The sequence below is a fragment of the Silene latifolia genome, chromosome 4 (genome assembly GCF_048544455.1).
Source record: "Silene latifolia isolate original U9 population chromosome 4, ASM4854445v1, whole genome shotgun sequence".
Lineage (NCBI taxonomy): Eukaryota > Viridiplantae > Streptophyta > Magnoliopsida > Caryophyllales > Caryophyllaceae > Silene > Silene latifolia.
This window is the reverse complement of record NC_133529.1, coordinates 48,650,305-48,678,245: the sequence shown is the minus strand read 5'-3', so window position 1 is coordinate 48,678,245 and position 27,941 is coordinate 48,650,305. Positions and strand designations below refer to the sequence as shown.

General features: G+C 40.8%; 1 protein-coding gene across 1 annotated transcript; it reads right to left on the bottom strand.

The window, feature by feature from the left end:
* Positions 1-4,033: 4,033 nt before the first annotated feature.
* On the bottom strand, positions 4,034-5,025 carry LOC141651487 (uncharacterized). Its single transcript, XM_074459197.1, has 2 exons — positions 4,803-5,025; positions 4,034-4,548 (listed from the first exon to the last, which is right to left on the bottom strand). Exons 1-2 carry the CDS (start codon positions 5,023-5,025, stop codon positions 4,034-4,036), a joined length of 738 nt encoding a protein of 245 aa, XP_074315298.1.
* Positions 5,026-27,941: the final 22,916 nt, after the last annotated feature.

Genomic DNA, 27,941 nt, shown 5'->3' with positions numbered 1-27,941 from the left:
ATGACGGCCTAGAAAGGCATGTTGAAAAGCAACGGTCGGCGAAAGACCGAGGTTTGAAATGGCCATTATAACGGCGCAAAAGGGTATTTTGAAATGGTTTGTGAAGAACCAAAGTTTGAAATCGTCATTACGACGGCATGAAAAGGTGTGCAACGGTCGACGAAAGACCGAGGTTTGAAACGGTTGTGAAAAACCGAGTTTGAAAATCGTCATTACGACGGCCTAGAAAGGCGCGCAATGGTTGGCGAAAGACCGAGGTTTGAAACGGCCATTATAACGGCGCAAAAAAGTGTTTTTGAAAGTTTGAAAATGACACGGAAGGACTTATGATCAATTAGCACATAAGCACTCACAGTTTCATTATATTATGCATAATGGTGACACGGGTTTTGGCTTAATAGGGTAGGTTACACACCAAGCAATCAAACCCCGATTTGCGAGAGGGATACCAATCCAAACAAAATGTGTAAGGAGGGTGCCCTAGCCTCATGCTCGAAAGTGATGAAAGCTCTTTGACGAAACAGAAATGTGTAACGTCAATGGTATGCTTGACTCAATCGGGATTCGAATCGCGGGGATGAGAAAACTCATGCCGACGAGACGAGCCAACTGGTCGAAAAGGGTTAGGTTGTGGGCCCGGACAAGGAACCCGACTTATGACCGTAATCTCAATTAATGCACTTTAACCACGACCTCGTTCGAGTTTCACCTCTAAGGATCACAAAGACACAAGTGTCCTAGTTTTCCCCAGTGGAGTCGCCAAAATGTGGACATGGGCCACGTCTCGGTTCGCGGATTTGGGCCGCATGCCGATCCGAGGTCACGGGCCACCTGCACGCCAGGCGAAACTGTGGACATGCAGAGGTCTTTTGAAAGCCACGCTCGGTGGCGTTGAAATGCTTTCGACCGGATCGCTTTAGATCGGTCGGTTTCGTCTCGGTAAAGGTCTCGAAACGATTAGAGATGTTCGGAGTCGCCACCAAGCATTTGTGGGATGCTTGGAACCCGTTCGAATCCACTTTATACCTCGGTCAAACGAAGCACAAAGCAGTGTATGACATAGGTACTAAAGATAAGGACTTATCCCCCTTTTAGCATTCTATGCCTAAAACGACTCTCGTACGCCCTGGATAAGGCCATCCACTATCCAAAGGTTCTGAGTAAGGGGTGAGGGTACGTATTGGGAAGCCCTTTAATCGGACACCCAATCCCGCCCGCGTTAGCGGCCTCTACTGATGGATCGTGGTTGTTTAAGTGCAAGAGTTGATAAACGGTGTAAATGCATGAATGCACATCCAAAAGTTTAACCTAACATGTGAGCTTTCTAAGTCGGTTTGTTAATCCAAATATCAAGCATAAAATGTCAAGTTGGATTTAGATTGATTTGCATGTGAAAACGGATATTAAACATCCATTTACCAAATTCGGGTTATGATGCTTAACACGATCCATTTATTGAAAAAGGGTGTCAAATGACAAAGTGTAAAAACACGTAAACTTGTCAATATGATCCGTCATGTATACGGGTTAACCGTAGTCGGGATCGTCCTAGACAAGTGCTAAAAACGAGACAGAACAGTGCCAGGCAGCCCCGTTGGGGCACGAGCCTATTGGCGATGGAAGGGGCTCTGCCCAGGTTTTGAAATATGAAAACAGGCGGCCACTTGGGGCGCGAGCCATGAGCCGACCCAAGGGGGCGTCTCCTGGTTCTTGAAAAGGTTATTTAAAACCGTATTTGTGATTAAATAATTTGCAAATGTTGTTTGCATGACTCGAAATAATTACTATTGTGTTAGTAATATTCGTTGTCGGATTTGCATGTTTGAAAAGCATAGTTTATAAATAAAAAAGTAAAATGTTTGATTTGAACTAATTATGTTAAGTTCAATTATTTGTAATTAGGCATGTTTGTCATCGTACTCGGATTAAACCGACATGATATAAAGAACCAAGGATGATTATGAATTATGACTAATATGTTTGCAAATGTAAATAAATGAGAAAAATGGTAATAAAAGAAAAGGGTGTTAAAATACCCATTAAAATGTAATTAACTAATAATATTATCGAGTCACGGAATAAACCGTCATGGTATAAAGAACCAAGGATGATTTTTGTAATGGTCAAAATATGTTTATCATAAAAATGAATTAAAATGTTTGAAATGGTAAAAACCGTAAAAGGAAAGAAGTAAAAATAAAAGAAAGTGTTGAAGGAAAGACGAACTCAAACACGGATGAGTCTGACCCGAGACCCATAAGAGGCGCGAGCTCCCTTGCATAGCAAGGAGCTTCTGTCTCAGGCCAAACCTCGGTTTTGGCTCGTCTAACCTATATTTGAATCGTGTTATACATTGTTCATGTTTATAAAGTTATGAAAACAGTAAAGACATGAAATAAATGAGATATTTACACCCTTAAACTTAAGTATTTTGATGTTTTCGTGGTAGACGACTTTAGAGACGGTTTTCTCGTTGTGACTACTCGCGATCAAAGAAGTTTAAAAAGAGTGCCTTAAAAAAGGATTTGGTTTTGAAAATGAGTTGAAAATATGTTGTTGAAAAACATGTTGATTAATGTTGAGTTGGTCGAATGGGTCGGTCGAATGCACGGCGACGGTACCAAACAATATGTGTAAGGCTTGTGTTTACGATCGGTAGGTCGTAAACACGTGTCGATTTTGTGACTTAGGAAGTCGAGTATAGAAGTTTAAGGGAGAGGTGAAGGGGTGGACGCTCGCGTGAAGATTATGGTGTGTGATGGTGGGTATTTATAGAGAAATGTGGGATGGTAGGTCGGTTGATTTTGCTTGGAGGCTAAGGAGACATCCCATTGAGGCGCGAGCCACCCCGTGACTCAATGGGGTGTACTGTCCCTTTCGCAAATTTGGATTTTGCATTTGTTCTAACCAATGTTTTGTTGGTTGTCATTTGTGGTCTTTGAGGTTTTCTTAGCCGCGTAAGCTTCCTCTTGGGTGATATTTGGGGTAGGTATTTTGTGTCTTTGACTCGGGTTTGACCCGTGTGAGTCGGGATTTGAATTTCGAGTCGGTTTTTGGCTCGGTGTCAGTTTTGACTCTAATTAGGGTCATTTTAATGGGAATGACATGATGAAGACATTCATGGCATTATTTTTGACATTCGAGATTTGTGTTGACTCGGGTTGACTCAGGTTGACTCGAGTTGCGGGTTTCTGGGTCGGTTTTGGGTCCGAAGACGGTTTTAACTCTAAATAGAGTTATTTTAATGGAAATGACATGATAAAGACATTCATGGCATTATTTTTTGACATTCGAGATTTGGGTTGACTTGGGTTGACTCAGGTTGACTCGAGTTGCGGGTTTCTGAGTCGGTTTTGGGTCCGAATGAAGTTAGAAAACTTTTGAAATCATTTTTCATATTCGAGTAGTGCATTAAACCGTCTCATGTATAGCCAATCCACGCACGCATATCAAAAATACGTTATAGTCCGATCATCATCGGGTGGTTTTTGGAAGGTGCAGATACTGGGTATCTACAATACCATCCGGTCCCTCTGCTTTCTTTGACCCCATCTTCCTTAACGCTTTTCTAACTTCACTCTTTTGTATTCTACGCACAAATTCCCGATTAACCATGCTTGGTGTTACCTCTACATCCCCAAAGCCTTGTTCCTGATGTCCATTGAATAAAGTATCAAAGTAAGAACTCCATCTAGCCTTTATTTCGTTATCATGAACCAGAACCTTGTCGTCCATATCTTTCACACACCTAACTCTCCCAATATCCCTCGTCTTTCGGTCTCTTATGCGAGCCAGTTTATAGATATCCTTCTCTCCTTCTCTTGTGTCCAACCTGGCATACACTTCTTGGTTAACTTTTGCCCTCGCATCCCGTATTGCCTTTTTAGCGGCTCGTCTAGCCTCCTTGTACTTTTCAAAGTTCTCATCACTCATGCATTTCCCCAAAACCTTACAACATTCACGTTTTGTCTTTATCGCTTGTCTCACCTCATCTAAAGTACTACATAATGATAAAATACATTCCAAAGTAATTCTAGTTACGGAAGTTTTGCCAAATATGCTCAATGAGATCATTTTTCAGAGCAATATTAGTGGCACGATCACGAATCTCACCACTAATTGAAGTCGGATTATCTTCTTTGAACTCCGCTATTATGTTTTCATAGTTAAGATAGGTTTCTCGTTCATCTTCCACTATCATATTATGCATAATAATACAAGTCATAAGAACCTTCCCCATCATAGTTCGATCCCAAAGAAGACAAGGGCGTTTGATAAACGCAAATCGAGCTTGTAAGACGCCGAAAGCACGCTCAACATCTTTTCGACAACTCTCTTGTTGAGCTGCAAACAACTTATGCTTTTGAATTTGAGGCGCATTAATTGTTTTAACAAATGTTACCCAAGCCGGATATATACCATCAGCAAGATAATATCCCATGTTATACTCCTTACCATATACCGTGTAATTAACAGCTGGGGCGTATTCTTCTAAAATTTCAATAAATAGTGGAGAACGTTGAAGAACATTAATATCATTAAGCGAACCTGGTGTACCGAAGAAGGCATGCCATATCCATAAATCGTACGATGCGACAGCTTCTAAGATTACTGTTGGCTTTGAACTTCTCCCGGAATATTATCCTGCCCATCCTGTTGGACAGTTTTTCCACTCTCAGTGCATGCAGTCAATGCTACCCAACATGCCGGGAAATCCACGAACCTCCCCCACATGAAGTAACCTTCCTAAATCTTGAGGATTGGTTTACGTATATACTCGTTCCCAAAGTTGAATATCACACCTTTAACGAACGATTTAAGAGAGTGTCTTATGGATGTATCACTCATACGCAAATATTCATCTACTGAATAAGTAGACGTACCATATGCTAGAACTCTTAAAGCCGTTGTGCATCTCTGTAATGTTGAGAAACTAAGTCTCCCATTACCATCGGGCCGTTGTTGGAAAAAGCGATCATTGGCGGATAGAGCATTAACTATGCGCATGAATACATGCTTGCGCATTGATACGTGCATAATATATAGTCTTTTTAGCCTATTTCAGCACGTATTTCTATGCATTTTTATACTGCTTTTATAGTATTTTGCCCTGAATTGGCTACTTTGGTTCGTTTTGTCCATTTTGTAGAAATGAACGCGAAAGTAGTGGAATCGTACCCTTTTTCGCCCTTTTTGCATGCATTTAGAGGAGACGGGATTTTCCAGAGTGAGATACTGCGTTGGGAAGCGTGATGGCACGGATTACGAGGCAGTCGGGCACGAACATGAGCTGATTTGAAGTCAAAGGACTCGATCGAGCAGTTTTACCACTCGATCGAGTGGTTTTTACGTCCTTTGTTGGTCGATCGAGTAGTTTTCTACTCGATCCTGAAGTTGCTGAAAGTTGAGTTACTCGATCGAGTAACTATCTACTCGATCGAGTAGATTATGCTGAGGTTTTGCTCGATCGAGTGGTTTTATTCCACTCGATCGAGTGGTTTCTACTATTATGGGCTTTAATCAGCCCGTGTGTTGATTTATTTCGCAAAACTTATTTACTTTTCTATTTAAGCACGCTTTACTAGGTCATTAAGACGATCTATCTTTTATCTTAAGCAGTTTACACAGAAAACTTTACTACGTTGCTTTTTCCCTTTCACTGTAACCTTGTTCTCGGATTTATTTCACTCGGATTTTGAGTTCTTTACGCCGGAATTCGCACGATTGTAATTCCTTTCTCTTCTCTTAATAATAATTAATCATTTGTTTGCTTTAATCGCTTGTTTACTTCGTTTATTCTTCTGCCCTAATTTACTTTTATGCATTTTATTTGTTATTTCATAATGTTTATTGCTGGAAATTTATCTGTTGTTAGTTTAATTAGCGATATGAGTAGCTAAACCCTTTTCATGTTGGGATTAGGGGATCTGCGGTAGGAATGTGACGATGTAGTAAATGAATTAGATGAATGAATTGTGAGATCCTGTCACCATAGCAATTTAATTGTATTTATCGACTTAGTTGAGTGCACGCTTCTGAGTCATCTCTTTAATCTGGCTAAAATTACTCCTAGATCGAAAGATTGGACTAAATAGACCTGCTATGAACAGTAGACTACCCTGACAAGAATGAAAGTTAAGTTAGTGGTATTTTAGGATAGAAAGTGGACCGAAAGGACCTTTCCGTATCCGTCTCGCATATAATTCGTCTGAATCATTTATAGCTGAGTCACTGGACTACCGTAGTGAACCGAAATCCTGACATGTCCCTCTCTATCTGATAGTTTAATCCTAATTTCTTGCCTTTACTGCTCTTTTCTCTGCTTCTCTTTCCTTTAAGCTTTTAGTTTAGAAAACCAAATTCAAACAACCCCCCCCCCCCCCATTTGTGACCAAATACACGGACTTCTACAATTATCTTGCCTCCCTGAGAAGATCGACCTGACTTCGCTAGCTATATAGTTAGTTTAGTTAGTTTATTTTTGACAGGTACACGACATACGTGTCAAATTTTGGCGCCGTTGCCGGGGAGACAATTGCCCTATCTGTTTTCGTTCGTTTATTTTCCGTCTCAGGGAATTTTTATTCCTTGAGGCAGTTCTTATTTATTTCCTTTCAGTGTTGTTTATGCCCAGGTCAGACAGGTTTGAGTTAGTTTCAGCTGATTCAGAACCAGAGAGATTATTCAGGCATAGACTCCGTCTGCAGAGGAAATCACGAAAGGAAGACTTGAGTACTTTCGAGCCAGAGCTACACCACTCTCTTTTCGAAGAAGACAGTCCGTTTTCACCAGTAAAGATGCCTAAACTTTCTAGTCATTCAGTGCCTAAAGAAACCTCGATTCCAAAGGGTTTCAATCTTCAGACTGAGGATGGGAATACATTTGACATCCGTCCTTCTTACATCAATCTGGTGGAGAGGAACCTTTATAGAGGTGTGGCAGGTGAAGACCCGCGGAAGCACATGGAGATCTTCACAGATTACTGTTCTACTATCCCCGTCACTAAGGGGGTAACTCAAGACAAGATTAAGGAGGTTCTATTTCCTTTCTCTTTGACTGACTCAGCCAGGGAGTGGCTGACTGACTTGGACCGTACAGCTGCTGGGGTTACAGATTGGTAGTCTCTTGCTCTTGCCTTTTACAAAAGATATTTCCCTCCACAGCGCACCAATCTGCTAAGGGCCAAGATTACCGATTTGATGTGGCTCCCGATGAGACTTTATATGAGGCGTGGTCCCGATTCAAGAAATTGGTGAGGTCTATTCCTCACCACGGTTTTGACCCATGGTTTATAGCTAATCAGTTCTACAATGGGCTGTATGATGACCACAGAGCCATACTTGATGCGTCATCTAGTGGGAGATTCCAGGAGAATATAGATGATGATAAGGGATGGTCCCTTATTGAAGAGATGGCGAATCATAGTGCTGAGTATGGAAACCCGAGGGATACCATAAGAACAGTTCACGCAGAGATAAGCGAGGTTGTGGCTCACCGGAAGCCATGAATGCTAGATTTGACAAGTTGGAGTTACATGCTTTCTTTGGGGGAGCCTCAGACGGTCCATGTTCTTACTAGAGGAGAGACCGTTTCATGTGAGAGATGTGGGAGTAATGATGGCCACACTGCTGTTGGCTGTCTTGTGGAGAAGGAACAAGTGTAACACCCCCATATCCAGAGGAGCCTTAACTAGGCCTTCCTTAGCATATAAGGGCGTTACCATCTCGGTTGCCCGAGGAAAGTAGTTATCAAACGTCAATAAAAGAACTATTAAGTTATATTACAAGTGATTCAAACCATAATACAATACAAAGGTACAACTCAAAGACTACTCGCTATGACCATCATATCTCGTGAAGACTCATCCCCGCCCGACCTCGCCTATCAACAACATCAACACCGCTAAGACCGACCGCTCACCATAAGGGATCACGGCAGACACATAACAAACAAACAACCACACAGGGTCAGTACTGAGATAAGACAAAACAACGGCAACTACAATTAACAATACAACACTACTATCACTCCCAAACGCAACCACCATAATCCAACCAACTCACATCGATCGTCCACTGGACTACCACGCCAGTGGGGGACCGCAGCCATACCCACCAAATCCCCGCTCATCATATCGAGCGATAACCCTGTCCATTAATGTGCACATCCCCTTCCGTGGCGGGTTCCACGAAGGGCGTAAAGCCACTCCCGCAAGTGACCCCACTCAGCCGAGAACGCATCTCGAGAACCATCAACAACGACCACAACTATCACGATACAATAATTATAGCAAACAACCAAACACAACACAACCACAATATCCGACACACTAGACCATCTACAGAAACTGAGTAGGCGAACCTACCTTTAAGCAACCGCAACCAATCCACGCCGACAGATAACATATCCAGCGACCAAGCAAAGCCTATAACCACCATACAAATATCTATTACTAACAAGCAAACCCTAACTATAGAGACAAAGGCACGGATGATGATTATGACATACCTACCAGGGAGAAAAGTCAGCAAGAGACCGCTACCCGACACGAGCGACGCCTTCCTAAGGTTCAAGGATCTTCAAAAGGCTTCCATGGAGGTTTTGAGGTGAAGGGAAGGGAAAGGGGCGACTGAAGGATAGGAGGGAAGTGGCGGAAGTGATATGCGGATTTAACAAATCGCGATATAAAACCCTCGCTGAAAACTGGGTACTCGATCGAGTACCCAACATACTCAATCGAGTATCCCCCTACTCGATCGAGTACCCTAACTACTCGATCGAGTAGCCTCTACTCTATCGAGTACCACTCTTAACACGCACCCCAAGATGACTTCAGCACTTACTTCTAAGACTATTCCCGCTCCCAAGGTCAGTCAACGCTGGTCAAAGGGTCCCTAAAAGGACGGGTATTACAGTCTTCCCCCCTTAAAAAGAACTTCGTCCCCGAAGTTCACCTCACCTATCTCCCGCTCAAGATACGAAGACAACACATCCCCACCCATCTTCCCGTTCAACCCATTACTCCCCGGAAACACCATTCCCCCCCCATGTCATCATCATCACCGTCTATACTTATATCTAATGACTTTTACTACTATCATGCAAGCACTATTACCGTTAACCGTTACTTTACATACATATAAACATCAAACCCGCAATGCGAATCACCACCTACGATCACCCGACATACTGTATCGACATACAGTGTCGACTATCAAACTATCGATCTAGAACATGTCTCATATCAATTATCATATGGTACAACCAATGCCACCATGTTACTTGGCAACGTGATTCGAATACGATCACACTCACTTTAAAGAACTAAAGAAAGTAAGTCGTTATACTTCAAAATTCAATTTTTTTTTTTTTTTTTTTTTTTTTTTTTTTTTAAGCAACACATGATACCAACAACATTATAAACAAGCAAAACATTATTCAAAAACAACCTTTTTATTTCGCGACATTACTCTTCCCCTCTAAAAAGGAACTTCGTCCCCGAAGTTCACCACCCAAATTATCACGCATTTTACTTATTATTTGATTCATGACATGGGTTAAAACATGTTATCTATCGCGGACATTACTCGTTAAGCACGAACTCGTTAAATTAGCAATTATACACTAACCACTGGACTAGTTAGCTGCCGTCCCGAAGGCATGATACTATGGTATGCACAAGTGTGAGAGAAGATATAATTCCGATAAATAGATCGTAAGGAGGCGTATGCAATGTTAAAGTAACCAGAAATCATTACCGCTTCACTAATTGTGACAAATACGCTTATAACACTTCAATCACGACATGTAACATATGAAATTAACGGTTCAAAGGTGTTACTACGCACTCACAACTACTTTAAACATTAAACTCGCAATTATAAAACAATTGAACATTTTTAATTTTCAAAAACCTCCTGTAACAGTGCTACTCGATCGAGTATGTAGCGGTACTCGATCGAGTGCCATGCTACTCGATCGAGTGTCTTGGCTACTCGATCGAGTAGCCCGAGTTCAGAATGCTTTCTTTCTTCCTTTCCTGCAGCTACTCGATAGAGTGTGGGGTACTCTGTCGAGTACCTGTAGGCCAACCACCTTACACAACCCGTTATAGACCAACATATATAAACATGACTGTCACATAAATTGAGTCGGGATGCCGCCCCGACTCTCAATCATCCTGCAAACGGTTAAAGTAGCTAATCCGGCCTTATGGCCTAATGATACAAGTTCATAAATAAAGTTTCAACTAAAACAACCGAAAATCTAACCACGCTACCAACAACAACTACTACTAACAATCATGAATGAAGATAGAAACAAGGAGTATCACTCCTGCTGCTGCTGCTGCTACTCAAACATCACCTCATCATCACCACCACCCGAGGTACCGCTCCTGTGACCGATCCCCGCATCCACACTCGCTCCGCTCCCGGGGCCACGTACCATGGGGTCAAGCCAACGTAAGGGAAGGACCGAGGTGCCCCCACGCGTCGACTCCGATCCACCCCGTAAGAATGGAAAACCCCCGAGTAGTCCCCAACTCCACTCCACCAAACTGGATGCGGTCCCTCGGTCCCTATCCCCTGAGCGTACGCCATCTCGTGCATGTTCCGGAGTGTCAAGGTAGATGACACTCTCTCCGCCAGGTAACTAGATCGCGTCTCCGGAGTGTCGAGGTAAGGGTAGCATGGAAAAGACTGCTGTCTTCTTTGTGGTGCTACTTGGGCGTGGCCTAGTCTCCGAGGCCCTCTCTCTCACTCGACGGGGTCCCCTCACCACTCTAGGTCTCTCTACCACCTGAACTCCCGCATTCTCGCCCTTTGTCGGCTCCGGCATCTCCTCAAGGATGGTACCGTCGATGAGATAGGTCTGTAGCTGGCGGGGTCCGTCATCATCCTCCTCCTCCTCGTCATCGGAGTCCACCGTCACTACGGTCGGCTCCAAGGGCTCCGTGGGTGGGAGGTGCTCAGGAGCTGGAATCTTCATCCAACTCATCCCATACACCCTCCATGCTAGGCTACCGTCAGCCAAGGTCCTCAACCATTTCAGGTCGAGATAGTATTCACGATCCATGGTAGGCACTGGGGTAGCTAGAGGCACGTACGCCGAAGAAGCCTCAAAGGAGGTTAGCTTTTCATCTAACCGAGTGGCAATAGCACCACAACTCGTGCACGGGAAGAGGAAGAAGCCATCAAGGCAAGGGCAAAGACAAACTATAGAAGGAGCATTAAAGACCACTTTCCTGGCCCGCTCCGGGTTGAGGTACGACATTAAAAGTAAGACCTCATGATTATTCAATTTACTGATATACTTTCGGTCATAGAGGAGGTTCGAGAGAGAACGGAGAAAGACCCTCAAGGTAATATCCTGAACGTCATTAATCAGCATGTTGCTCGAGGTGGGAGCTTGCTTCCCAGTCAAGCAAGGCATTAGGCGGCAGACGCCGCACTCAGCTGGAATGTCGGTGATGGAGTCCTTGGGAGGCTTGGCCAACCCAAGGTGAGAGGCAAACAAATCCATGGTCAACGAAAACCGGTATTCATCAATCTAAACTCAACATCGACCCATTTGGGTCATAGTTAAAAGAGCTCATGAACTCCAAGGTAAGAAAAGGGTAAGTATGCTTCCTCAGCCTATACAAACCCGTAAAACCCAAGGTCTCGAATATGTGACGGACATCCGTCTCTATCTCCAACTCCTCTAATACACTGGTGTCTATACACTTTGTAGGTCTCATTTTGCGTTTTTGTAAGGCTACAAAACGCTCCCTTTGCTTGAAGTCAACAAAAACAACTGTAGGGTATTCGGGGACTGCGGGTACCACAGGTCCACTCCCCTCTCCCATCTCAGGTGGGTTACCCCTCCCCCGCTTACTTTGGCGGAGTCCAAGGTTCAGTCTCGGCATCTGCTTAAGGCATATGTTCAAGCAACTTATATAAACATGCAAGTATTGATTTCATGTAATTTGAATTCAACTTATCAGCTAGGCACACCAATTTATCAACAACTTTCAGCATGTGGAGCACATAATTCACACCTTTACTTTGAGTATTAAGTTAAGTACACATGTTCACCAGCAGTTTCTAAGGTTTTAACATACAAGTTCAAATTATTACTACTCATGAGCCATAGTGGTGCAAGAAATTATCAGGACGATTACCTATGCTCAACAAATTCGAGTATCCTAGCATGATTCTAAGGTTATTCCAAACACACTCCTAATCACATGTTACTAATTCAAGAGAAAGAATAATTTATAACATATCATTATCACCCTTCACTATTATGTACAACAACTCAATTAAAATTTTCAGACGGTCTTTACAACTGTGAAAATTTCGGCATATATTCATCAATCATCGTTTCTATTATCATATTGAAGTTCAACTCATGCTTATACTGTCAATTACAACATCAATTTTTCAGTTATGAATCACGAATTTCCATTTAAGGCACTTTTAAGATGGAGTTTTAAGGCAACTTTCTAAGGGTAAAATCATCAAAATCTATCCTCCAACATGATATAAACAATACTTAAGGCTCAATTCTACCATCTAATCATTGTAAAACAACCAAAAATCGATTTCAATTTTGGAAACCCTAGAAATTTCGGGTTCAACCCTTGCAATTCCTAATCTAATTTACAACAATTAGTCACCAACAAACATGGAAAGGAGGCATGTGAATCATAATTCAACTATCAAAAGCAACTACCTACTCATGTAAATCGAAAATTTCAGATTATTTCACTATTTTAACACATTCAAAGCAATAAACCATGTACATTAGGAAGAATATCATACCTTGATTGATGAACAAAGTTGAGAAACGAAATTAAACTAAGAAATCAACCCCAAGATTCACTACTAACCCAAGAGAAAGAGAGGATTTGAGAGGGAAAAAGGAATTGAGAGTAGATTAGGTGGAGGTGTGTCGAAATATAGAGGAATAAGAAGAAGAAATAGAAAGATTTGGGGTTTTAAGAAAACCCGTAGGATTTGCTGTACAGTAACCTACTCGATCGAGTGCCTGGGGTACTCGATCGAGTACCACCCTACTCGATCGAGTAGGAGCTAAATCGTCGAGTATCTGCAGGAATTTTCCCACATCCCGACGTTATAGCCTCCTAACTAGATCGAGTGAGGTCTACTCGGTCTAGTAAGCACTCGCACTCGGTCAAGCAAAGTTAAGTACTCGGTCCGAACACTAAGTAACTCGAAGATACCTGCAAAACAACGCCGCGTGTCGATTCCAAACTAAGTTCGGGATTCGACACTAATTATCACATTCAATCACGTTTTATAACCATTGTCGCGCAAAATACAACCCTTCAACAACTAAGAGACATATCCCGTTACGTTATACAAATTACCCAACTCGGTCTACCTGTCACCGAGTTATATATAAACCTAGCCGTGTCATTTTATTACACTTAAACTTACTTTACATGCTATTACTAAACTCGTGTTTACTTCAAATTGAAACGTATAATTAACATTAATTCCTCCTTTCACTTATCACATAATTATATACTTTGCAAATCACTTAATCAATCATGTCTTATATTTTATCCTAAGCAATCTATTTTGCATAAATCAAATATTACGCAGCGGAAAAATTTCAACTAGCTAACAAAGCATATACACATTACCATATGCCGTGATTCGGATTATTACTCATCCATACTATAATTATCATTGTAGTCATCGCGGTAGGATCTACAAGCTCACTTACAACTTCCGTCATCATTAATTTATGGCAACACCTACGTGTTCACTATTCATGTTACAACATTCGATTTCACGTTTTCACGCATTTCCATGACGTATAATTTTGTCACATATCTCATAGCAATCATATAAGCTCACTAATCATCCAAAGAACCTCACTAATCTCATCGACAATTACCATACACGGTCAAATATATCACTAATACACCCCTATCATTTCTAACAAAGACTTAACCGGAGGTAGCTCCGGCACAATTAACATACATAGCACACATAGACACACGGACTCCACATTCCCATCCCATGTGACTGGCTTAAGTGTCATGGGGCCAAGATTTTGAAATGAGGGCGCCTACTCACCCAAAATCTAGCATCAGCCGGGGCTCCCATTACACATACACCAGGTTCATTTTATTAGACTCCCTACGTTCATTATGTTCATTTGTTACAGGTTCCAAAATCGTCGCTCTGATACCACTTTGTAACACCCCCATATCCAGAGGAGCCTTAACTAGGCCTTCCTTAGCATATAAGGGCGTTACCATCTCGGTTGCCCGAGGAAAGTAGTTATCAAACGTCAATAAAAGAACTATTAAGTTATATTACAAGTGATTCAAACCATAATACAATACAAAGGTACAACTCAAAGACTACTCGCTATGACCATCATATCTCGTGAAGACTCATCCCTGCCCGGACCACAGCTATCAACAACATCAACACCTGCTAAGACCGACTGCTCACCATAAGGGATCACGGCAGACACATAACAAACAAACAACCACACAGGGTCAGTACTGAGATAAGACAAAACAACGGCAACTACAATTAACAATACAACACTACTATCAGTCCCAAACGCAACCACCATAATCCAACCAACTCACATCGATCGTCCACCGGACCACCCTGCCCGATGGGGGACCGCAGCCATACCCACCAAATCCCCGCTCATCATATCGAGCGATAACCCTGTCCATTAATGTGCACATCCCCTTCCGTGGCGGGTTCCACGAAGGGCGAAACTAGGGCGTGAAGCCACTCCCGCAAGTGACCCCACTCAGCCGAGAACGCATCTCGAGAACCATCAACAACGACCACAACTATCACGATACAATAATTATAGCAAACAACCAAACACAACACAGCCACAATATCCGACACACTAGACCATCTACAGAAACTGAGTAGGCGAACCTACCTTTAAGAAACCGCAACCAATCCACGCCGACAGATAACATATCCAGAGACCAAGCAAAGCCTATAACCACCATACAAATATCTATTACTAACAAGCAAACCCTAACTATAGAGACAAAGGCACGGATGATGATTATGACATACCTACTAGGGAGAAAAGTCAGCAATAGACCGCTACCCGACACGAGCGACGCCTTCCAAAGGTTCAAGGATCTTCAAAAGGCTTCCATGGAGGTTTTGAGGTGAAGGGAAGGGAAAGGGGCGACTGAAGGATAGGAGGGAAGTGGCGGAAGTGATATGCGGATTTAACAAATCGCGATATAAAACCCTCGCTGAAAACTGGGTAGTCGATCGAGTACCCAACATTCTCGATCGAGTATCCCCCTACTCGATCGAGTACCCTAACTACTCGATCGAGTAGCCTCTACTCTATCGAGTACCACTCTTAACACGCACCCCAAGATGACTTCAGCACTTACTTCTAAGACTATTCCCGCTCCCAAGGTCAGTCAACGCTGGTCAAAGGGTCCCTAAAAGGACGGGTATTACAACAAGTCCTTGCCTTTCAACAATATAGGCAAGGAGGGGGTTCCTATTACAACAATCAAGGGGCAGTCCATCCCAATTTGAGGTGGACTAGTCAAAATGTGCTCAATGCTACCCCTCCTCCGCACCAGCAGCAGCCGTATGTTCCTCCACATAAGAATCAACAAGGCTTTCAGAAGCCTCCTTCCTTCACTCCTCCTAATCACGGTGCATCATCTTCCGGTGGGGTGAGTGAAATTGGTGAGCTTAAGTCTATGTTTCAGTCCTTTACAAAGCAGTGGCAGTTGAGTGATCAACAGAAAGATGCGTCCATCAAGGCACTTGAAACTCAAGTTGCCCAATTAGCCACGAATCAATCCACAAGAAAGCAGGGTCAATTACCGACTCAAAATGAGAAGAATTCACATGAGACGGTAAATTTCATCAATTTGAGGAGCGGTCGTTCATATGAGGGACCGGAAGTGTTGAAATATGACCCGAGGAAGGCTGTAACTGTCGATGAACAGTATTATGGTGAAGAAAATGAGCTCACGGCAAAGAAAGTGCTCGATCGACTGGTTTCTGGAGGTCGATCGAGCAGATTTGGCGATGAAAGTGCTCGATCGAGTGATTTTTCTACTCGATCGAGTGAACAGGAAAATGGAGTTGTTCGATCGAGTGAAAATTCCACTCGATCGAGTGATATTTTTGAAGATTCTACTCGATCGAATGGGCAACTTGGTCGATCGAGTAATTTTGATGACGGGAAGCTTATTCGAGAGCCTGCTAGTGCTCGATTAAGCGAGAAATCACCGGAAAGACCTCGTTCGAGAGGCAAGAAGCGTCCAAAGGATACAGAGCTTGCTCCGGGTGACACATTGGAAGAGAGAAACAAGGGACTCGAGATACCCATCACGATTCCCTTCCCGAGGCGGCTGCAGAATACTAAAGCTAATCAACAATTCGGCAAATTTGTCGAACTCTTGAGAAGTTTAGAAGTCACTGTGCCGTTCACTGAGTTGCTGACAAAGGTACCCTCTTATCTTAAGTTTATGAAAGAAATTTTATCGCGTAAGAGGAATATTAGTGATAATGAGACCGTAGCTTTGACTGAGGTGGGGACAGCCCTATTTCAAAATAAGTTACCTCCCAAACAGTCAGATCCGGGTAGTTTTTCAATTCCATGTCATATCGGTACCCATTTGATTGATAACGCGCTATGCGATCTAGGCGCTAGCGTGAGTGTCTTACCGCTGTCTCTGGCTAAGAGACTTGGTTTGACAAAGCTGAGTTGCACCAACATGACTGTCCAGATGGCCGACCGTAGTATATCACGACCACTAGGTATAGTAGAAGACGTACCTGTTCAGATCGGGAGATTCTTTATTCCCGTTGACTTCGTCGTTTTGGACATCCCCGAAGATGCACACACCCCTATTATTTTAGGGAGACCATTTTTGTCTACTGCCCGTGCAGTAATAGACGTCGGGGGTAAGACGTTGACTTTTCAGGTAGGGGATGAGGAGCTGATTTTTCATCAGTCTAAGTTCCGGAGGGCTCCCATGCAAGCTCAGCCTTGAAATGCCCTCTCTTCTATTGACCCTATTCTTGACACTCCAGATGAAAATTTGGAGTATTGTGCTGCTATTGTTACCCTTCCGCCTCAGATTGAGAGCAAAAAGGAGGAAAGTTCGTCTGTTTTCCTTGCTGCAGGTACAGATGAAAGCAATGAAGGAGCTGTCAAGGGACATGGTGCAATTATTGTCAATCAAATTGGAGATGATGACGCTACAGCTGGTGATAAAGGAGCAAGGACGAGGAAAGTTCAAGGTTATGTGGATGTGAACTATTCCCCTCCTAAAGAATTAAATGACTCAAATTCAAGCTCATGGAAGTTGAAGAGGACAATCAATGTTGCTGAGATGACGTCCTCCAATCAGGAGCCCACCACTTTTAGGGAGCGAAAGCTCCAACAGGTCCACCTTCCCCCTGTCCGTTGTTTTCTTAGATTGATGGGGAGCACTATTTTCGGCCGAAAGGAGCCGAACAACATCACAAACACCGAGCTCTCCATCCTGGGCGGTTACCTGAACATCGACTGTGAGGGTCCTTTCACCCTCAACATAGCTTACTTGACCGCCCAGTACCTTCAGAGCCAGGGGCTGAAGGAGACGGGAACTATTGCTTGCGGTGGCATAGCCACCATTCTTGCCCGTTCCCTTTTCCCCGTTTGGCCTCGTGACTTGCAGTACCTTGAGGGAGAGAGGCTACTGAGTCCGGATGCCATGCTTTCTCGATTGGCCGACCCCGCACTACTGGACATGGAAGATAGACGGCTCCTTGTCTGTTGACTTACCTTGTGACACTCTCCCCCGTCTAGAGCCCTTGCCCACTGTTGCTAGGGGCGCCCGTCTGTAACACCCCCATACTCCAAGTGCCTTACCAGGACCGCTCAGGTATAAGGATGCCACCATCTCGGTTGCCCGAGGCAATGAATATCATAAGACAATAAAGAAACGTACTTTAAAAGTAATTATAGTTTAAGTGATTACATGTTCAAAGCCAAAACTGATAGAAGGAAATACAAGTTCTCAAAACTATCTACTATCAAAATACTATCAAGCGACGTACACAAATGAAGACTTCTAAATCGCAACGTGGTGACTCATCCCACTATCCCATATGCATCGTCTCATACCCGCTCAATAACCGCTCACCACCCCGAATGGATCACCACAGCTTTTAAAACATTTAAACGGGTCGAGACTAATCACACAACTCAATATATCAACAATAAGATAAACAGATGACTTTAACCGTCACACACACACTCAATCACACCAATTCCAACAATCTCAATCACCAATCGTCCACCGGACCAGCCCCAGCTGGGGGACCGCACCGTTCCCACCTAAGCCCCGCTCATCATACCGAGCGATAACCTTGTCCCATTAATGTGCACATCCCCTCCCGTGGCGGGTTCCACGGAGGGCGAAACTAAGGCGTGAAGCCACTCCCGCAAGTGACTCCACTCACCGAGAACGCATCTCGAGAACCGAGACAAAACAATCGCAACCACAATACAACATCAACAACCGTCTGAATCAATCAACAATATACAATCACGACCGTCCAATCAATCAACAATATACAATCACAACCGTCTGAATCAATCAACAATCACTAACTACAAGACAATCACCACACATTATGTAATTAATACCGAGTAGGGAAACCCTACTTGGAATGCAACACAAACATCGACGATCTAGCAAAATTGTCTCAAAACCTTTCCTCTACGAACCCTTCTCCTATACACATAATCATACAATTATCACCTAATCAACATAACCCTCCCAAAACCCCCAAATCTACCCAATTAGGGTTTTAAACAAACTCAAAGAAACAGTATAAAATTGGTATGTAGATCTTACCCTTGACGCAAGGAACGCTATGATGCAAAGAACAAGATGATCCGACACTCCTAGCCTTGGGGATTTGCCAACAACGCGACGAGAGAGAACTACGTAACTCCTTTTTTCTTTTGAAGGGTTTAGAAAGGTTAAAAGTGATTAAATAAACTGACGGAAACCTTTTATATAAAACTCGCGTTATTAGCAAAACCCGTCAAATCATTCCCAGAATGGCTTACTCGATCGAGTAGCTAAGGTACTCGATCGAGTGCCCCCTTACTCGATCGAGTATCTACGTTACTCGATCGAGTACCCAACAGGTCAGAAACTATTTTAAAACGCAACACACCCTTACTCGACAGAGTAAGGCCTACTCGATAGAGTACCCAGAGACTCATAAAACCGTAGTATTACAGTCTTCCCTCCTTAAAAAGAAGTTCGTCCCCGAAGTTCAACCCATACTCTAAAAACAACCATACTAACTCGACCAAGACACAACAACATAACTAAGAACTCAAAAACTCGACCAAACATAAAACATGAACTCTTAACACCCACTCCACCAACTATGTTTACTTCCTTAACATGGCTCACGATATCGTATCCACCACATATATATCTCTCACGACACCAACTTCATACATAACCAACCACCATCCACTAACACTGCTAGCTTCATAATATCATCCACTATCAAATCCAAAATCAAGACACTCCTAGACATCAAACGGAATGTTACATTCTACCACCCTTAAAAAGAACTTCGTCCTCGAAGTTTACTCAGACTCATAACATCATCCTCCAACTGTCAACATTATATAAAATATTCTCTTCACCTTCCACACCTTCAGGGAGTACCCAGCCTTCCACGGCTACTCCCATCCCGACCCCTACTCCCACTACTACTACCACTCCTACTCCCACTCCCACTGACCAGACACAGGCTCAGCCGGTCCTACCGGCTACTTTCGTACCACCTCCACCCTTTGTGGCGTCCGCGGTCATGGACCAAGGGCGCCGTGACGGTTTGTTGCTTGAGATTGCAGAGCGACAGACTCATATGGAGAGGGACTTAACTCTTACCTTACACCCTCTGTACGAGTACCACTTGAGGCAACACCGTCCCATCCCAGAGGGTTGGCCACACCCTTCCTTCTTCCGGTACCCAGCTGAGGGGTATCCGGAGTCTGCTGACGAGGAGGACGAGGACGAGGACCCCGAGGTGGCAGTGGAGAGAGCTCGAGCTGAGGAGCGGAGGAGGAGAGAGGAGGAGCCTGATCCGGAGTACACGGTGGTGGACGACGACGACGACGAGTAGCTACTGGTCTACTCACTTCCCCAGTTTTCTGGCTGGTTTGGGGAAGTTCGTATTTTGTATGTATCTCTTACTCTTTTATTTTGTCTCCTTTTCATTTATTGTTTTTATTTTCTTATTGGTTGTATATTCCCGTTCTCCTGTATATATCTGCTGGTGTATGCTGGAGGACAACGAGGGCGTTGTCTGTTTTGGTTTGGGGAGGGTATTGCATCCTTTTGAGTCTGCCTTTGCATTTGTTTTGCATTCACGTTTATTTTTCAGCTTTGCATTGTTGTTTATTTCATTTAAAAATCAAAAATCCAAAAAAAATTAGAAAAACTTCAAAAAAAATACAAAAATTCACGTTTATTTTTGCATATAGGTTGAGTCGGAACGGTAGATTTCCGTGATGATAATGCACTATAACTTGTCATACGCATAGTCTACGAGTTTCTGTTCAAATATAAGCTGATTGTTTAGACTTGACCTATAAATTGGCAAACTACTTGATAAATTTTGAGTTTTAGAGCCTTATAACTGGTGACATTCATGACCAGTTCATTAGGAATTGAGATTAGTACTCCTTGCATAGCATGTTCATCTTTTTTTCACTTTTATGACATTCAATTTCTTGTCAAATGCACATATTTGGGTTTGTGGTTGGTGTCACATGTAGGGAGGTGCTTGCAAATTTCCCTTTTCCTTATATTTTTTACCCATTTAGCTCCACATAAGCCAAAACTTGCCTTTTTGACCCATTAGCTACATCCCAAACTAAGCCTGCCTAGTCAAGCTAGTTAGTATGTCTTTTGTGGTATGATTTCCCGGCTGCAGTTTGGCCCGTATCTCTTTTGTATGGAGTTGGTGTAAGTATAGAGGAAGGAGGAAAAAGAAAAAAAAAGAATTGAAGAAAGAAAGAAAAAAAAAATGAAAAAATGAAAAAAAAGAAAGCTGGAAACGTGAGAAAAAGAAAAAAAAAGAAAAGTTTGAAAAAAAAGATTGATTTATTTGAGTTAGTTCATTCAGACGGTATAAAAAAAGGGAAGTTTGTGACCGTCTGACTCCTCCGTTCTTATTCTATATTTTTGAGGAGATTGTGTTTGAGTTTAGTGAGTTGTGTGCCAAATGAAGGGCACTTGTACTTAGTTTTTCAGTCAGTTGAGACTCGGATGGTTTACTATGGTCCTGTTAGGAACTAGCTTGACGCTTTTACCTCCACATTTCCATAACATGTTTTGGCTTTTCTCACCTGAACCTCACTATTCCCATATTATTTTGTAAGCCCTCGGCTGTGACGGACATTATTGGTTGGAGTGTGTGCATTAGTACTTGAATTGTCTTTCATTTTTGTTGCACGCATGCTATGTAGGTCGCAGTTAGGTGAGTGACTGTCTTTTCTTCTCTCTTTTACATATAACATTCACCCTTTGCTTCATGAGAGAAGAGTGACCACGAGAGAGTCCGATTTTGTTGGTCTTGCAAGGTCGATAGGTTGGCTATATTTCTAAACAGCTTAGCTATAACTGTTAGTTTTTGTTGCATTAAATTGGTTCAAGTAGACAAGTTAAGCTAGCTCTGAGTTATCATTTCCGTTCCATTAGTTGCATTTTAGTTTACTCGAGGACGAGTAAAGGTTCGGTTTGGGGAGATTTGATACGTGCATAATATATAGTCTTTTTAGCCTATTTCTGCACGTATTTCTATGCATTTTTATACTGTTTTTATAGTATTTTGCTCCGAATTGGCTACTTTGGTTCGTTTTGTCCATTTTGTAAAAATGAACGCGAAAGTAGTGGAATCGTACCCTTTTTCGCCCTTTTTGCATGCATTTAGAGGAGACGGGATTTTCCAGAGGGAGATACTGCGTTGGGAAGCGTGATGGCACAGATTACGAGGCAGTCGGGCACGGACTTGAGCTGATTTGAAGTCAAAGGACTCGATCGAGCAGTTTTACCACTCGATCGAGTGGTTTTTACATCCTCTGTTGGTCGATCGAGTAGTTTTCTACTCGATCCTGAAGTTGCTGAAAGTTGAGTTACTCGATCGAGTAGATTATGCTGAGGTTTTGCTCGATCGAGTGGTTTTATTCCACTCGATCGAGTGGTTTCTACTATTATGGGCTTTAATCAGCCCGTGTGTTGATTTATTTCGCAAAACTTATTTACTTTTCTATTTAAGCACGCTTTACTAGGTCATTAAGACGATCTATCTTTTATCTTAAGCAGTTTACACAGAAAACTTTACTACGTTGCTTTTTCCCTTTCACTGTAACCTTGTTCTCGGATTTATTTCACTCGGATTTTGAGTTCTTTACGCCGGAATTCGCACGATTGTAATTCCTTTCTCTTCTCTTAATAATAATTAATCACTTGTTTGCTTTAATCGCTTGTTTACTTCGTTTTATCTTCTGCCCTAATTTACTTTTATGCATTTTATTTGTTATTTCATAATGTTTATTGCTGGAAATTTATCTGCTGTTAGTTTAATTAGCGATATGAGTAGCTAAACCCTTTTCATGTTGGGATTAGGGGATCTGCGGTAGGAATGTGACGATGTAGTAAATGAATTAGATGAACGAATTGTGAGATCCTGTCACCATAGCAATTTAATTGTATTTATCGACTTCGTTGAGTACACGCTTCTGAGTCATCTCTTTAATCTGGCTAAAATTACTCCTAGATCGAAAGATTGGACTAAATAGGCCTGCTATGAACAGTAGACTACCCTGACGAGAATGAAAGTTAAGTTAGTGGTATTTTAGGATAGAAAGTGGACCGAAAGGACTTTTCCGTATCCGTCTCGCATATAATTCGTCTGAATCATTTATAGCTGAGTCACTGGACTACCGTAGTGAACCGAAATCCTGACATGTCCCTCTCTATCTGATAGTTTAATCCTAATTTCTTGCCTTTACTGCTCTTTTCTCTGCTTCTCTTTCCTTTAAGCTTTTAGTTTAGAAAACCAATTCAAACACCCCCCCCCCCCCCCATTTGTGACCAAATAGACGGACTTCTACAGATATCTTGCCTCCCTGAGGAGATCGACCTGACTTCCTTAGCTATATAGTTAGTTTAGTTAGTTTATTTTTGACAGGTACACGACAGACGTGTCACGCATGCAAATCTTCGGCGGAATAACTCCTCGGGATAAACCGGATCCATAAATTAGTCGTTGTATAATTGGTTGTGACCCTCTTCACGATTCATCTCAATGTTTCTCCTACGGCATCTAGGAGGAGGAATTGGTTGTTGTATCTTGTATTGACATGTTCATGAATACGCTGGGCTACAAGGTTTTATATAGCCTCAAATTGTTCATCCATTTTGGTTTCTCATTCGTAATCGGAATGCCTATTTTGATCAACAATATTGTCGTTTGAAGAGTTTGAACTAGAACTTGACCCAAACATTGTAATTGTATTTTTATTTAAAGATTATTGTATAATAATGAGAATTAATTGATAGAAAGAAAATGTGAGAGTGATTTACTTCGTTAACTATATGAGGTATATATAAGTTTTTCTGTCCAACGGTTATATTTAATCCAACGGCTATATTATGATCCAACAGATATAATTAATCCAACGGCTATATTTCAATCTAACGGCTATATTTAAAATCTAACAGCTATATTTCCGTCTTACTAATTTCCGTCTTAATATTTACAACCCGTCAAACTCCCACCCAACTTAAAATTCCCAACTTATTTTTATTCCCACACAATTTCCGTCTTAGTATTTCTGTTTTTATAATTCCCATCTTAATATTTCCGTCTTATTATATCCGTCTTAATATTACAACCCGTCAAACTCTCATCCAACTTAAAACTCCCACCCAACTTATTTACAAGTAAACTACTTTTTTTTTTGATGACGAGGAGGTTGAATCCCCCCCGGGCCCAAGTCAAACTACTTTTAATTACCACACAATTTATGTTTAACATCTCCCTTGGTTTCTTCATCCTCTTTTCCTTCAGATATTCATATCTCCACTAATTTCTCACACAATGTTTGTCTTAATCGATTAATCTCCATTAATATCCCACACAATTTCCGTCTTAATCGATTAATCTCCATTAATATCCCACACAATATTCTTCTCCTTGGTTTCTTTATCGTTTCATCGTTGCTGATCTATAGTGGGCTGATCTGCGTTTCATCGTTTCATCCTTGATTTATAGTCTGTTGTTCGAAAACATGGATTAATCGGCTGATCTTCTAGGTATGCATGTATCTTTCTCTTCTCTTTTCTTTTTTATTCAACAATCGATTTAATAATAGCTAATGTAAAAAAATATATTTTCTATTATTATAAAATTTTAAAGTATGTTTTTTCCATTTTTAACATATTGATGTTTGTTTCTGATTTTTTTTATTATTGGTTGAAATAATATTCTGTAAAAAAAAACATTTTGAAATAATAGATGAAATAATTATTGGCTGAAATAATTATTGAGTCGGATGCATGTTGCCCAAAGACAAACGGCTTGTGGTATTAATCACCTTCACTATTTAATAATATAGCTCTCACTATAATCGATCAATTTTACTGTCAATTTTTTTTTATTTAGATCTTACTGTATTATAGCTATGATGCATGTTGATTTTATATGGTTAAAGATGAATAATACCGTAAATAATGAAGTTCAATGGGGGTTATTCTTTTTTTATTTATTCTTTGTTTTTTTGTAAATAATTTTGGTGGTGAATAATTGAGTTTTTTTTAATTTTGATTCGATGTTGCTGTGATTTTACTGACAGTTTTAAGATTATGTGAGACAAATTACTTCAAATAAAAACAATATTACTAATTAGGTAGAGTACATGTAATAAAGATCGGACATGTATTTTTTAATAAGTTTCTTCTTCATTTCTTCATCATCTGGAACTAAATGTTGTTTTGCTAGCAATGTGTTCAAAATCTTCATATCCGACTTTATCTTTATGTTTCCCATTGTCATTTCTGCAATTTGTAATTCTGCCTCTATCCACCTTTGTCGTAACTGAACTTGTGCTTTCGTATCTAAACTAATTCCGTCAAGACGTGATTTATCTTCTTCGTTGAACACACTCTCTGTTGTAGTCGTTGTTTTACCCTTTCGCCTCTTTGCTGCTTCCCGTCCCTCGGGACGATTGTCAATGTTTTCAACATCGTTTACACTAGTTGGAGTGTCGACATTAATATTAGAAAGAATGGGGATGTTAACACTATAAGGGCTAGAATCCATATCCGACCTTGACCTTTTAGAAGTTGAACTGCTTACTTCACCGATTACACCAGAGTTATTCGTTGGTAAAGCCCATTTTTGGTGCTTACTCATAATTTTATTATAGATATTGAATTCAACAAAATCATTACCACCATTTTCTAGGCGAAACAATTTTGGAGCCGCCTCTATGTCGTCTTCAATGTTTGTCTCGCTTGCGGGTGGTCGACTAAGGACTTTGTTTTAAGAACCAACCCATTTATTGACTAGTAAATTTAGTCGTTTCCAACGATTTTTCAAAGCTTCAACACTCCTAATACCTATTTCGTTGTGATTTTTATTTTCTACCCGACTTTGTTCATACAACTTGAACACATTATTCCATCTCGTTGTAGTGTTTTGATTTTTTCAATGTATTGAATCATTACTACATATACACCAAGCGGACATAAGAGCTTCATCTTCATGTTCATTCCATTTTTTTGGATAAACTTTTGCTGTTTTGCAATGATTTTTTTGAAGATGAGGGTTTATTTGTTTTAGTTGCACAATAAAGCGGAGTTTGCTCAACAAATTCTTGTGTCGGGAGTTGAGATAACGACATTGAAGTGCCAAACATATCAAATTTTTGAGAATATTAGGTACCCGATATTAATTCGGTAAAACTAGGAATATAATCACTTTGAGTAGTTTCATTTAAATCGAAAATTGGATTTTCTTAAGACGGATTATCATTAATATCGTAACTTGAATAATCAAAATTATTTAAATCCATTATATAAATTTTGTAGTAGTGTGAAGATAGTAGATTAAATTAGAAATTGGGTGCCTTCAAGTAGGTAAATATGTCTTCCTTTTATAGAGCTAAATTTTTTTGTTCAGTTTTTTTTATTTAAATTATACTATTATTAAATTCATATAATTAATTTCTTCTAAATCTTCAACTAATTTTTCAGGATAATGGTGGTGTAAAAATTAATGAGAAGTAAATGGTGTTGGTTGGCAAATGTGAGTACTTTGAAGAAAACAAAAAGAAGAAAATGTGCAGTAGAGTATATTGTGCAGCCGTCCTTTCCATTTCTCTATACGTGTGTCTAGAAAATAATATGTAGCCATGTGTCAGGTCACAACATATGTGTAGGAGGTCACTCCATGACCTGATTCTAGTTGAGGTCTCTCTAATTTTTTTGTTAATTGGATGATTAAGGAGACATACCCCACTCATGACCTAGGTTATGACCTTGTTTGGGGGTGGTCTTAGAAAAATATGAAAATTAGAAAAACATGTGAATTCATTAAAATCACCATATAATACTCCGTACATCATATATATCTTGTCCAAGTGAGGCAAGCTTGTGAACTAGAGTGTCATGTCATATGAAAACATAACCTTGTAATTATCTTTAATAATGTTCATCTCAATGTCAGTAAACTTATTCTCTTATGCGGTAATAGCATCAAGTTTTGGAATGTGACTAGATATAAAGATCTCAACAATCCCGAGAAAAACAAGTTAGTCAAAAACACTAATAGTGAGGAAGAAATCTGGTGGGACAAGCCTATAAACGGTTTTCTAAAGCTAAATTTTGACAAATCGAAAATGGATGGGAATAAAGCCGCTTTAAGATATTCTATAAGAGATCATAATGGTAAAATCGTTTTGTTGGGAGTAAAAAAGTGCGGATCAAATAGTATTCTTGTTGCTGAAACTCTCGCTTTAAAAGAAGGTATTTTAGAAGCTAAATACTTAGGTATCTCAAAGTTAATTGTCTAAAATGATAATTTATTTGTCATTAACTCAATTCGTAGTACTTGGCAGATTCCTTGGGAAATTTCTAGTATTATGAAAGATGTGAAATTAAATCTTCATTTTTTCAATGAAGTCATACTTAAACATTGCACCGTGAAGCCAAAAAAGTTGTTGACTTTATGGCTTCTATTGGACATTCATGTCCAACGCCTTCGAGGTGGTTTGAAATCCGGTGGCTTCAACTTACCTCACTCATTCAAAAGGATAAGATAGGTTAGTCCTACCCTAGATGATCAATCTAGTTTTCTTTATCTTATAAAAAAACATAAGCTTGTAATTTCGAGGGTTAAATCTCCTGAGAGAGTCTCTCAATAAATTTATTGAGAGACTAATTATAATTTAAAGTAAACGTAGTACCAAAAGTCATATAATGTGTACGTGTTGGCGCCTAATTTAGTTATGGTACTAAATTTATTATTATAAGAGTATGTGGGCCAGAAAACTAAGCAATAGGGTTATTGGGCCTAAATTGTGTTAATCCAAGTTGAAGACATACGGAATCCAAGAAGTTCAAGAGGAGGAACGCTGGGGTAAGGGACATGATAAACGCCCATATAAAGTTTTAAGAATTTATATTGATCCCCCTCCCACTGTAATACCCCGTAATTTGATAATAATTTATATTGATAGTTAACACATCTTAAATAATTAATTATGATAAGTTTGTGAATAAGACGGAGTAATAATAATAATAATAATAATAATAATAATAATAATAATAATAATAATAATAATAATAATAATAATAATAATAATAA